Here is a 13,802-nt window from a genome sequence, read left to right on the forward strand (position 1 = left end):
CTCATATCTGCTCTCCCACACACAAAATGATCAGTAAGGTCCCTCAGTCGAGCATTGAATTTCAAACCCAGATTCAACCACAAAGACCAGGGAGGTTTTCCAATGCCTCGCAAAGATGGTAAATCTTGCTAGATGGGTAAAAATTATAATGCAGACATTGAATATCCCTTTGAGCATGGTGAAGTTATTAGTTACACTTTGGATGATGTATCAATACACCCAGTCACTACAAAGATTCAGGTGTCCTTCCTAACTCAGTGGCTAGAGGGGAAGGAAACCACTCAGGGATTTGGTGACTAATGGTGACTTTAAAACAGTTACAGAGTGTAATGGCTGTGATAGGAGAAAATTGAGGATGGATCAGCAACATTGCAGGTTACTCCACAAAACAAAACTAATTTAAAAAAGAGTGAAAAAAGTGGAGCCTGTACAGAATAAAACATATTTTAAAACATGCATCCTGTTTGCAACTAGGCACTAAAGTAATACTGCAAAATAAATGTGTCAAACAATTCACTTTGTGTTATGTGTTTTTTTTTATTTGCCCAAACATTACTTAGAACCACTCTCCATAATTTCAAGGACAGTGGTGGCTGCATCATGTTTTGGGTATGCTTGTAATCATTAAGGAATTAGGAGCTTTACAGGATAACAAATAAATGGAATGACGCTAAGCACAGGCAAAATACTAGAGGAAAACCTAGTTCAGTCTGCTTTCCACCAGACACTGGGACATCTATTCACCTTTCAGCAGGACAATAACTTAAAACACAAGGCCACATCTACACTGGAGTTTCTTACCAAGAAATGTTGAATGTTCCTGAGTGGTTGAGTTACAGTTTTGACTTAAATCTGCTTGAAAATATATGGCAAGACCTGAAAATGGTTGTCTAGCAGTGATCAACAACCAATTTGACAGAGCTTGAAGAATAAAAAAATAAAATAATGGCAAATATTGTACAATCCAGTCTCAGAGACTTACCCAGAAAGACTCACAGCTGTAATCACTGCCAAAAGGGATTCTGTCATGTATTGACTGGGGTGTGAATACTTATGTAAATTAGATATGTCTGTATTTTATTTTCAATACGTGTACAAAATGTCTAAAACATGTTTTCACTTTTTCATTTTGGGGTATTGTGTGTAGATGAATGTGAAAAGTAATCAATTTAATACATTTTGAATTCAGGGTGTAACAAAATGAGCAATATGTTAAGGGGCATGAATACTTTTTGAAGGCAGTGTATATTTGGCCTTGTATTTTAGGTAATTGTCCTGCTGAAAGGTGAATTTGTCTCCCAGTGTCTGTTGGAAAGCAGACAACCAGGTTTTCGCCTGTGCTTAGCTCCATTTCGTTTATTTTTATCCCAAAACTCTAACTAGTCCTTGCCTATGATAAGCATACCCATAACATGATGCAGCCACCACCATGATTGTAAATATGAAGAGTGGTACTCAGTGATGTGTTGTGTTGGCCCCAAACATAATGTTTGTATTCAGCACAAAAAGTCAATTTATTTGGCACAGGATGCATGATTTGGAATATTTGTATTATGTACAGGCTTCCTTCTTTTCACTCTGTTATTTATATTGTGGAGTAACTACAATGTTATTGCTCCATCCTCAGTTTTCTGCTTTAAAGTCACCATTGGCCTCATGGTGAAATACCTGAGTGGTTTCCTTTCTCTCCGGCAACTGAGTTAGGAAGGACGCCTGTATCTTTGTGGTGACTGGGTGTATTGATACAACATCCAAAGTGTAATTAATAACTTCACTACGCTCAAAAGGATATTCAACGTCAGATTGTTTACATTTTTCTTACCCATCTACCAATAGGTGCCCTTCTTTGTGAGACATTTGAAAACATCCCTGGTTTTTGTAGTTTTGTGCGTAGGCCAGTGAGACAAAATCTCAATTGAATACATTTTAAAATCAGGCTGTTAGACAACAAAAATGTGAAAAAAGTCAAGAGGTGTGAATACTGTATGAAGGCAGTGTAGACAGGAGAGGAACAGGGTTTAGAGGAGGTAAACCAGGGTGCTGCTGAAAGGCCTTGGGAAGCAGACAGCAGGCAGCAGCTGTTTCTCAGATGACTTAACAACACCAGCCAATGGGGGAGGGTGGAGAGGGGGAGGGAAAAAAAAGAGAGAAAGAATGAGAAAGCGAGAAGAGAGAGACAGAGTGACCGAAAGAGAAAGAGCAGCCAAGGAAAATGTTTATGAGAAGTGTAAAAGGCTTCTCTAAACATCAGAGAAGACAAGAAGCGGCGGCGGCCCATATAAACAGCGAGAGAAGAGAGTGGTTCTGCAGTCTCCGTTTCCACATCTGTGAACGCTGCTACAACCAGATGATGTTCACAGGGCGAATACTGAATACTGACTTCATAACCCGCACGACTAAAACACTTGCCGCTCAACCACCCCCCCTTTCCCCAAAAGACGTGTAAATATTGGACTATAAATTGTGGCTGTATTATACTTATTCTAAAACGTTTATTTGATTCTACTGAGCCATTTACTTTATGTTCATATTATTACCTTTTATCGTTTCGTATTGCTGTTGCATTGTGGAGAAGGAACCTGCAAGTAAGCATTTCATTGGATGGCGTATACCATGTGTATCCCGTACACACAACTAATGAAACGTGACACCGACACTCACAGCAACTTCCTTCACTGATCGCAATACACTGGAAGGAGATGCGCCTTTCTTTTAATGTCCTGTTTTCTTTTGCGTCTCCCTTGAGAGACAAACAAAAATGCGTCCATATGTTTGTCTGTACAGAGGCGGTGGGAGCCAAAAGGAAATGACTAAAATAGGATGTCAGCCCAACGTTAAGCAGGGACATTCAAGGCCGTGGATCTCATTGCACTGTATATTTACAGCCTTGGGTGAGATAAACAGATTAATACATTTCATAGCATTCTCAGAGTATTTCCCCCACCTGCCAAAAAATATCTCCCACCCCCACCACCTCTGCATGGATCCCTGTGTGTTTGCCATATGCTCTTTTGTAAAGCAGCTAGCCGGAATAATCAATGTTTTCTGCCCGGAGGATGGGAGAAAATAAACAAAAGATCAGTGTTGAGTCCCTGAGAGAGCGGAAGAATCTATCTGGTGATGGGCCTTACCACAGTCACGACCTCCAGGTCCTTCAGATAGGTCCTCTCTGTGGTCAGCAGCTCCTTGGCAATAAAGTAGGCCTTGTCGGTGGGGAATCTCTGTGAAAGGAAGAGGACAGAGTATTAAACTGAGCAGAGACAACACAGTAAGCTGTAGACTGTGTCTTGGGTATTTTTTTCACATTTTGTGTCATCAATTCCAGTGTTAAGACATGTAGCCCAGTTACAGTACATCACATTTTGTACAGTGTTCACAACACTGGTCCCTGTGGGTAGTTATTTAGGCCAGGTAATCTGGGTCCTCTGCTATTTGAGGTACTATGTGACTGTAGCCTCTTTGAAGCTGGTTATGCTAACTGGAGATTTAAAACCACAAGGACGTCCACACAGCAACTGACAACAATCCCTCTCTAGTTGTAATCCTTTAACAGGGGCCCTCTCTGGACCACAAACCTTCCTCCGAACCTCGTCTTCATCGTCGGTGCGCACGCTTCCGGCATCGTTGAGCAGGGGGCTGGTAAGGGGGGAGGGCTGCCGACCGTCCGGACTGTGACCACAGAGCTCGACCGGCTTCTGACCATTGACCATGCCCTGGGAGTTACCGGAGGAGGCGGAGAGATGGGGGCTGTTGGACACCACTCCTGCTGTAGGGAAGGAGAGGGGGATGAGAAATGAGGAAGAGTTAGAGACGAACAAGTTCAATTAGTCATATACATCTTATAGTATTGTCCCAGGGATAATAATGAGAGCTAAATTGGGGGATGTGCCTTGCCTGTAGCTAGTTACTGTAGCTACTTGCATCCAGACAAGAGTCACCCATGACTCACCCTGCTGCCCAGACAGCTCTAGTGCTCTTCTCTCTCTATAATGTCTGCCATTTCAGCATGATACCATCAGGATTACGCTGCTGTTGGGTTGAATACAGTATTATGAATGACTGGAATCGATTACCTAAATCAACTACACTTCCACTAGGATGTTCACTAGGGACACTTGATTGCATACTTGCCCACTACCGTCTCCTGTCCTCTGATAGCACCACGTTGGCATGGACAGAACAATGATTAAACCAGCAACATCTCTGGTGAACACCTTACAGACGCCACGATACTACATTCTACAATGGAGGGAACAGCTGTGACAACAAGCACCACGGGAATACCAAACACGGACTACATGAACACAGCCACGAGACACACACAAATGAGTGTATATATAAAAAAAAACACACACACTATAAACACACACACACACACACACGTACATTTAACAGAGCTACGCTACATCTACGACAGCACAGGAGGATGAGGATGGGACTAGGGTCTAAAAACAGTCACGAGACAATGTCGGGGGGGGGGGTCTTTATAAAAGAAGATTCCGGAGTCCCACTTCATAAAGGTCAACTTTATTGACACTAGTGCACAACCGTATACAAGGTTAAAAAGTGTAGAAAGTCTCCCGGGAAAAAGAGAAGATCCGGTAAAATCAGTATCAGAGCCCAGTGAGTGTCGAAGCAACATCAACACGAGACCGTAGCAAACAGTGTGTGACGGAAGTGAGTAAGAGAGCGAGTGAGTGAGAGAAAGAGTGAGTAAGAGAGCGAGTGAGTGAGAGAAAGAGGGAAAGAGAAACAAGTCAAGTTGGAATTTACAACAAGCATATTCTGGGACTTGTCTAGTAGTACCTGTAGGTGTCACAGTGCACAAAGAGCTTCCCAGAATAATCTCTCTATTGCAGTATTACTACGGATACCACTTTGCTAATACTTTATTAAGACAGTCAGTTGCTTTAGAGGGAGCATACCGATTGTACACTCAAGCTATATTATACAAATCAATTGTGTCAATCGTAGGAGCAGCACAATCTGCAGAAGAAGCATTTTGTGTCCACTCGTTGTAAAATTGAACTTAAATCAACGTTTAATGGGTGAGCAGTAATCATCGTAAGGTAATGCACATTGTCGTCTCAGATGGATCAAATTATACCTTGCTGCTGAAAGTGCTACTGGCTTGTCTGATGTGAGTGATATCTGCCTGGTGAAACGTTACAGCAGGTAGGAGTGAGGTGAGGGTACATACATCGTGAAACAGCCAGGGCAAGAAAGCAATCAACATCATGCCTGAGCCCTGGGTTAGCTTCTTGGACATGCAATGGAACCAAGCACGGTCGAGACTAGCACACACACAAGCCTGGCATATAGAGCCATGAGTTTAAGCCTGGCACACAATATATTACTATATTATATTACTATAGAGTAGGTTGTAGTGAATGTGTTGGTATCGAATACAGATCATGACCTGAAAGATGAGCCGTGTGCGACAGCCCAACGCCACAGAGCCATAAGACAGTGCTTGGTGTACCTGACAGGGTTCTCCTTGCCTGCAGTGATCCAGCGACCAGCACTACTCTCACACTGTTCCCTCTCACACTTAACCTGGAAGTCATCAATGAATCGGGTAAAAACAACATTGTGTTATTATTTACAGTTTATATTCATTTTGGACCGTGTTAATAAATAGGACCAATATCATAAAACGACACGATAGATAATAAATACTCTGTACACGTGGATAAAGCCCAAGCCTAGAAGAGTCTCAAAGATCCTAGACTAGCAGAAGCCCGTGGCATTGACGGATGAGCTGAGAGACTGAGACGCTGCCCTTAAATTGCCTTTCAGACACATAACATGCAGCACATACTGAAACCTGCCTCCGTGTTCCCAGCGTATTCCCTGGTTCCTGTCATCCTGAACAGAGTCATTTCTCAACTCCCCAGTCCTACATTCTAGTCCTCTGTACTCTCTGCTGACAGTCACCGGGACCACTGCAGTAAAGGAGACCCAGTTGAACCCCTTTTCTCTTCACACAGTCAGTTACAGAACAGCAAGACATCAGGACAGTACAGGAACAGGTTCACATGCTTTCAGAGCAGGGAAATAGAGACAAGGTGAGATTTAACCCCTTAAGTGTTGCATGCTGACAGAACAGAACAGTGTTTCAAATTGGACAAGGAAATTCGGGGGGAAAAAAAGAAAAAAAAATTAAAAGCATTGTGATATAAGGTCAATAAATCCTTAATCAAAATTATACACTGCAAACAAATGACAAGGAGAATGAAGCAAAAAGAAAGAAAAAAAATTGGGGACAGCAAGAAAACAAATAAAACACAAAAGTGCAGAGTAATTTTGTTAGGGAAAAATGGCTACCTTTGCAATGCTGGAGGAAAAGAACAAATCAGTGAGATAAGTATACCCCTGGAGTTCGCTGAACAATAGAGAATGAACGCTTACAAGAGATGTTTAGGTAGACAAGGAGAAGAAGAGATGCCAACAGTGGGCATCAGAGCCATATTATACCACCAACACCTGAGGTCTCACACACACACACACACACACACACACACACACACACACACACTCTCTTAGGTCTAATAAAACATGCCTAAAACCCACAGAGAATTGCTTTTCTGGACAACCAGTACCAGCACTGTCCAGTAGTACTAAGTGGGTATGGATATCTGCTGGTATGTCAAGTCTTTAAAAGAACGTTCCTTCGTTAAAACGGATGTTCGCCAGAACAAACTACGTCTATGAAAATTTATTGTGGCTCTGTTTGTGTGTATATATATATATATATATATATACACACACACACACAGTCAACAGTAGTTAGCTGAATTACAATCCGCTGAATATTTGTACAGAACACAGGGTTACTGTAAACACAGTGAATATGAAATGAGGAGTTGGGACGTGCTGCAGCTGAACTGGAAGCTTTCTCAGCACCAAACAAAGACATGACTGACTTCTCTCACTACGGACACTAATTAGATATCGACCGCATGTACAGTACAAGCAAAACCCACGTCTATAGTCAATACTATCGTGCCCTCCTAAGCAACTCCCTAAATATCAACAATTAATCAGACATAGAACATTAACACAGAACATTACAAGGAAACTGCCTGTCTGTCTCCTCTATTTCTAGGCACAGTATACTCAACACGAACCAATCCATCACAAAAGTCTACAGATACGATCATAACGATTACAAAAGCAATACAAGTGCATATACAGTACCGTATAAAACGTAAACCAACTCCCCCATCGACATGCTATCAAACAACAACATATTGTCAATTTACAGAATGGATGTTATATCAGCGATGGGCGACTCCAGTCCTCGGGCGGGAGTGATGTCACACTTTTCTCCCCATCCCTAGCAAACACAGCTGATTCAACTAATTGCGTTCTAAACTGAAGATCATGATTAGTTGATTATAGGAGTCAGGTGTGTCAGCTGGGGCTGGGGCAAAACTGTTCCACCAATCAGGCCCCCCGAGGACTGGAGTTGCCCACCCCTGTGTTATATGAAGACACAAGACGGCATTAGACAGAGCATTGGAACCCTCCGACAATCAATAAACCCTACAATGCATCATCGTAGACGGAGTGTGAAACAATAATTCCCTCGACTACATCCCAAACATTCAGCTACAGAGCATCAGGGTGTTTGAAAACCTCACCGACCACTGCATTTCATTCATGCAGTGTTTGTTCAAAGGACTTGGCACTAGAAAACGATAATCTCTCTAATTCAGAACCACCTGGTGTGTGCAGACACCAATACAATCCGAGAAGACATGAAAGGTTAACCCCCTAAGGGTAGAAGAGAACAGAGAGAGCCTTCATCCCTCTCTCCCTCAGTTAAAGGGCAGAGCGACCCAATGGGAAACAGAGTGTCAGGCTGGCTCATGGTTGAGCGTATTCTACTGTATGCTCAGCACAGCGACAGAGGAGTGTGAAGGGGGTTAGTAGCGCCTTGTCTTAAACCCTCCTAAGCAACATCTGTCCCTCCACACAAACCGGCATAGCTATCACCATCTACCACGCTAACCATCCCATCTCCTCTCAGACCCAACGCTACCCTACCCTGCCTATAGGGCAGATCTCTGGACCTTTCTCAAGGCTAGCCTAACAGCTGAACACCTGAGCCCCGTCCTCGTCACTAAAATTAAGGCAGCCATCTTCCTCCAACTCCTCATCCAGCTGGAGGCTACCGAAGGAGTATTTGTTCCTGGGCATGGGGGAGGAGTTGACCCCCATGGCCATGGGGTTACCATAGGTCAGCGGGTGGCTGCTGGAGCTGCCCGTGGTGGTCTCGGTCTCCGAGTCACTGGACTCAGTGCCACTGCTGGTGGAGCCGTCAATCATCTGAACAGCCCCTATGTGGTCTACGCCACCCCGGCTGTACAGCTTCTGTAAGGGGCTGGGCTTGGGCTGGCCAGGGGCAGACAGGCCATTGGCCATCATACGGCGCTCCAGAGCAGCCATGCGCTCGTTGCGGGAGACGACAGGTCGGGGGTCGTGGGAGGGCGTGGAGGTGGCCTGCTGCGGGCTCAGGACGAAGGGGTCAGTGTCGGAACAGTTACGCATGTTGTGGAGCTTGTGTAAGTGTGGCGAGCGGGCCACGATGGGTGAATAGCTGCCGTAGTTTGGCGGGGCCTGGCCCTCATCTCGGGGCCCCCCAGGGCCCCCCCGGGCGTTAAAGCCCCCGTGACCCGGTTCGTCCCAGCGCGGGAGCCGGGAGCCGTAGCCGTTCTGATCGGCGTGGCTGAGCGAACCTGTCCGGTGGAAGGTGCTCATAACGGGGCTTGACGTGGTGCTCTTAGAGCCTAACATATGGCGGACTGTCAGGGGGCTGCTGCTACGCTGATCCCCAATACCACGACCCCCCAAATCCTCCATCATAGTACTATGGAGAGGGCCACGTGGCGGACCCCCGCCAAAGAACGACAGGTTTCCCGACTCATCTAATGCACGGCTCATATTGAGGGGGGGTTTTGGGGAGGGAGGGGACTCCATGTACCTCATCCTACCCAGAGCGAGTTCTCGCTCGTTTATACTGCCATGGCGGGGGCCCGCCACCTCCTCCCCATAGCTCTCATTAGGGTGAGACCTGGTAACCCGGCCCTTGGCCACGTCGTATTCACTATCTATATCACTGCAGTCAATGTAGGGGATGGAGGAGCTGCTGCCCTTAGCGCCCCGGGAGGCTGGACCTGTGTTCAGATGTTCTGGGTGGGGCTGCCTGGCTGGGCCTGGTTCTGCCCCGGGGCCTGGCCTTTCCTCGCTGTGTGCCCCATTCCTCTGGCTGGAGGGGCTGCTTCTGGTCCGCAGGGCCGATGGGTCTTCGGCGCTCACCAACACGGACTCCTTCCAGTGACGGCGTGGCGGAGAGTCCACTATGTCTCCTGGAGCACGGCTCACACTCTGTGCCGTACAGGGAGACGGGAGAAGAGAGAGAAAGAGAGGGTTGAAGGTTATACTTGACAGTTAAACAAGGAAATAGAGTTTGTGTGTTATGGACGAGTTAGTTATTCACTCCACTCAATTATTAACACTGTTCTACGCACTATATTTTTCATGTTCTAATCTTCCTAGGTGAAAACATGCTGGGTTGGCTAGCAGATGGATAGAGACGGTTCCACAAAGTGCCATTTAGTACACTAGCCTGGAAGGAGACACTGACTTCTTTTGGCACTTGAGGGCGGTGCGGGGAAGGCAGTGGAGACAGACGGCTGCTGCTGTGCTGGACCCTGCTGTGTTTCCTGAAGAGGAGACAGGGTGACAGAAAGTGAACATGTTATACACCTGGCAAACCTTCGCACATCCAGTCTCTGTATAACTAGATATAAAAAACACCGCCATTAAAGGGCTCTATTTGAACAAACCGACGGTTAATCTAAGCGCTGGCGATGTGCATGCGTCGTAGGTATGGGGGGTGTGTCAGAATCGTCTTTGCTATTTTCACAGTCGTTATTACGTGCGCAATAGCTGGCGGTAGTGCGAAAGGGCTGGGTTTTGATGAATAAATAAGTTGTAGGTGTGACGAGGGCTTGGCCACTCACTGGCCAATCAACGGCGTTCCATAGCTTAATAATACTGCATAGGCGTTTGCTTCAAGTTCTATAGGTTATTGACAGTTAATTTGGCTGGGGGCACGGAATATTCTCATCCTAGTCCATTGTGGATTGATACTACAGTTTATTAAATAGCATAGGCTACAGTAACAAGTGATAGCAACAACAACAACAACATCCGGTGTTTGCTCAATAGGTTTGGAATGTTAACAGTCAACATTGTAATTGGCTTCAACTAGTATTAGGTCTTTACGCATTGCACTTCTCCTCAAAAACAAAAAACAGATAATGTATCTGAGGCATGTTCTCAATAAGTAAGATATAGCCTAGGCCTAGCTTTAATATGGTGTTATAGGACAGCACATTTTGAACAGCCTATGTTTGGAGAAGTGAGTCTTTGTTAACTGGACAAGAGGAGTTCTTTGGAAATGGGGATGGAGGCAAACCCGAATGGAGTATGCACTGCCAGTAGGCCCGTGTGACTTGCGAATATTGAAAACGTAGGTCAGCAAAAACCTCACGAGTAGACCATTTAGAAAACTTTTATGTAAAGGCTCCTTGGCTAATAATTGGCCAGGATGAGCATGAAACCAAAACACATTGCTGTTAAACGAGCTTTCGTTATCGTAGGGAAAGGGTAGTCTAACAAAAGGAATCATTTTTTAATCAAATTAAATGGAAAACAAGCCAACTGTTACAGGAAAATAACTTCAATGTTTCTAAATACGAGTGTCACCGGGTTATCTAATCACTGGTTCCATGACGGGCATATGGCCTACATGGAGGGGATTGTAAGCACATCCAAAATAATAAGAGGAGCAGGCTAAAATCATTTAATAACCTACAGTTGAAGACGGAAGTTTAAATGCACTTAGGTTGGAGTCATTAAAACTGGTTTTTCAACCACTACTCAAATTTCCTGTTAACAAACTATTGTTTTGGCAAGTCGGTTGGGACATCAACTTTGTGCATGACAAGTAATTTTTCCAACAATTGTTTACAGACAGATTATTTCATTTATAATTCAATGTATCACAATTCCAGTGGGTCAGAAGTTTACATACACGTAGTTGACTGTGCCTTTAAACAGCTTGGAAAATGCCAGAAAATTGTTTTTGGCTTCAGAAGCTTCTGATAGGCTAATTGACATAATCTGAGTTAATTGGAGTTGTACCTGGAGATGTATTTCAAGGTCTACCTTCAAACTCAGTGCCTCTTTGCTTGACATCATGGGAAAATCAAAAGAAATCAGCCAAGACCTAAAAAAAACTATTGTAGACCTCCACAAGTCTGGTTCATCCTTGGGAGCAATTTCCAAACGCCTGAAGGTACCACATTCATCTGTACAAACAATAGTACGCAAGTATAAACGCCATGGGACCACACAGCCGTCATACCGCTCAGGAAGGAGACGCGTTCTGTCTCCTAGAGATGAACGTACTTTGGTGCGAAAAGTACAAATCAATCCCAGAACTACAGCAAAGGACCTTGTGAAGATGCTGGAGGAAACAGGTACAAAAGTATCTATATCCACAGTAAAACGAGTCCTATATCGACATAACCTGAAAGGCCGCTCAGAAAAGAAGAAGCCACAGCTCGAAAACCGCCATTAAAAAAAGCCAGACTACGGTTTGCAACTGCAAAATAGGAACAAAGATCGTACTTTTTAGAGAAATGTCCTCTGGTCTGATGAAACACAAATAGAACGTTTGGCCATAATGACCATCGTTATTTTTGGAGGAAAAAGGGGGAGGCTTGCAAGCCGAAGAACACCATCCCAACCGTGAAGCACTTCACAAAATATATAGCTTCATGAGGAAGGAAAATTATGTGGATATACTGAAGCAACATCTCAAGACATCAGTCAGGAAGTTAAAGCTTGGTCGCAAATGGGTCTTCCAAGTGGACAATGACCCCAAGCATACTTCCAAAGTTGTGGCAAAATGGCTTAAGGACAACAAAGTCAAGGTATTGGAGTGGCCATCACAAAGCCCTAACCCCATCCTATTGAAAATCTGTGGGTATAACTGAAAAAGCGTGTGTGAGCAAGGAGGCCTATAAACCTGACTCAGTTACACCAGCTCTGTCAGGAGGAATGGGCCAAAATTCACCCAACTTCTTGTGGGAAGCTTGTGGAAGGCTACCCGAAACATTTGACCCAAGTTAATCAATTGAAAGGCAATGCTACCAAATAATTGAGTGTATGCAAACTTCTGAACCACCGGGAATGTGACGAAAGAAATGAAAGCTGAAATAAATCACTCTACTATTATTCTGACATTCCACATTCTTAAAATAAAGTGGGGATCCTAATTTACCTAAAACAGGGATTTTTTTACCAGGATTAAATGTCAGGAATTGTGAAAAACTGAGTTTAAATGGCCAAGGTGTATGTAAACTTCCGACTTGACTTCAACTGTATATGGATAAAAATGGGATTTCCACTCACTGTTGCAGCTGCCAAACTTGATAATTTAATAAAGCTTTGGTGATGAGGAGAAGGGGATGCTATGCTTGGTTTTTAAATCAAATGAAACAGGATTTTTACGTTTCTAAATATGAGGTTTACGGGCACTAAAAGCACATCTCTCTTGTGCATATAGGTACTGTGCGTCCCGGCTGGATAGGCTGTGCTTCCGCTGTCAAAATCCTAACCAACCCCGTTACTGCGAACACCAGCTTTCGGTTGGTCTTCTTTTATTTTTGTTATCAGCTTCAACCATTGCGGCTTCTATCGATGTAATTGTCGGCATAATTCCCTATCCCCCATATATATATTTTAAATATATATTATTTTAAATATATATACACAGTCCAGTTAAAGGTTTGGACACTATTCCTTCAAGGACATTGTAGAATAATGGTGAAGACAACAACACTATGAAATAACACATATGGAATCATGTACTAACCAAAAAAGTATTATACAAATCAAAATATATTTTATATTTGAGATTCTTCAAAGTAGCCACCCTTTTCCTTGACGACAGCTTTGCACACTCTTGGCATTCTCTCAACCAGCCTCATGAGGTAGTCACCTGGAATGAATTTCAATTAACAGGTGTGCCTTGTTAAAAGTTAATTTGTGGAATACCTTTCCTTCTTAATGTGCTTGAGCCAAACACTTGTGGTGACAAGGTAGGGGTGGTATACAGAAGATAGCCCTATTTGGTAAAAGACCAAGTCCATATTATGGCAAGAACAGCTTAAATAAGCAAAGAGAAACGATAGTCCATCATTACTTTAAGACATGAAGGTCAGTCAATCTGGAAAATGTCAAGAACTTCAAAAGTTTCTTCAAGTGCAGCTGCAAAAACCACCAAGCGCTATGGTGAAACTGGCTTTCATGAGGACCGCCACGGGAAAGTTAGACCCAGAGTTACCTCTGCTGCAGAGGACAAGTTCATTATAGTTACCAGCCTCAGAATTTGTAGCCCAAATAAATGCTTCAGAGATCAAGTTTCAGACACATCTCAACATCAACTGTTCAGAGGAGACTTTGTGAAATCAGGCCTTCGTGGTCAAATTGCTGCAAAGAAACCACTACTAAAGGACACCAATAATAATAATAATAACAACAATAATAAGAGACTTGCTTGGGCCAAGAAACGCATGCAATGGACATTAGATCGGTGGAAATCTGTCCTTTTGTCTAAGGAGTCCAAATTTGCAATTTTTGGTTCCAACTGTTAGCCTTTTAAAATTATAAACTTAGATTAGCTAACACAACGTGCATTGGAACACAGGAGGGATGGTTGC

General features: G+C 43.9%; 1 protein-coding gene across 3 annotated transcripts in view; it reads right to left on the reverse strand.

Moving 5' to 3' along the window:
• Positions 1–13,802, reverse strand: part of LOC115109535 (FERM, RhoGEF (ARHGEF) and pleckstrin domain protein 1 (chondrocyte-derived)) — a 75,388-nt gene that overhangs the window by 12,236 nt on the left and 49,350 nt on the right. Inside the window, exons 12-15 of one of the 3 annotated variants that reach the window (XM_065012859.1) lie at positions 9,653–9,731; positions 9,183–9,393; positions 3,588–3,766; positions 3,132–3,221 (exon numbers count right to left, since the gene is read on the reverse strand). In XM_065012859.1, coding sequence (XP_064868931.1) covers positions 3,132–3,221; positions 3,588–3,766; positions 9,183–9,393; positions 9,653–9,731 — 559 coding nt within the window. Of the gene's footprint in view, positions 1–3,131; positions 3,222–3,575; positions 3,767–9,182; positions 9,394–9,652; positions 9,732–13,802 lie in introns of all 3 variants that reach the window. The other 2 variants (XM_065012856.1, XM_029634559.2) reach the window with 2 other exon arrangements.

Source organism: Oncorhynchus nerka, linkage group LG3 (assembly GCF_034236695.1).
Source record: "Oncorhynchus nerka isolate Pitt River linkage group LG3, Oner_Uvic_2.0, whole genome shotgun sequence".
Taxonomy (NCBI): Eukaryota; Metazoa; Chordata; class Actinopteri; order Salmoniformes; family Salmonidae; genus Oncorhynchus; species Oncorhynchus nerka.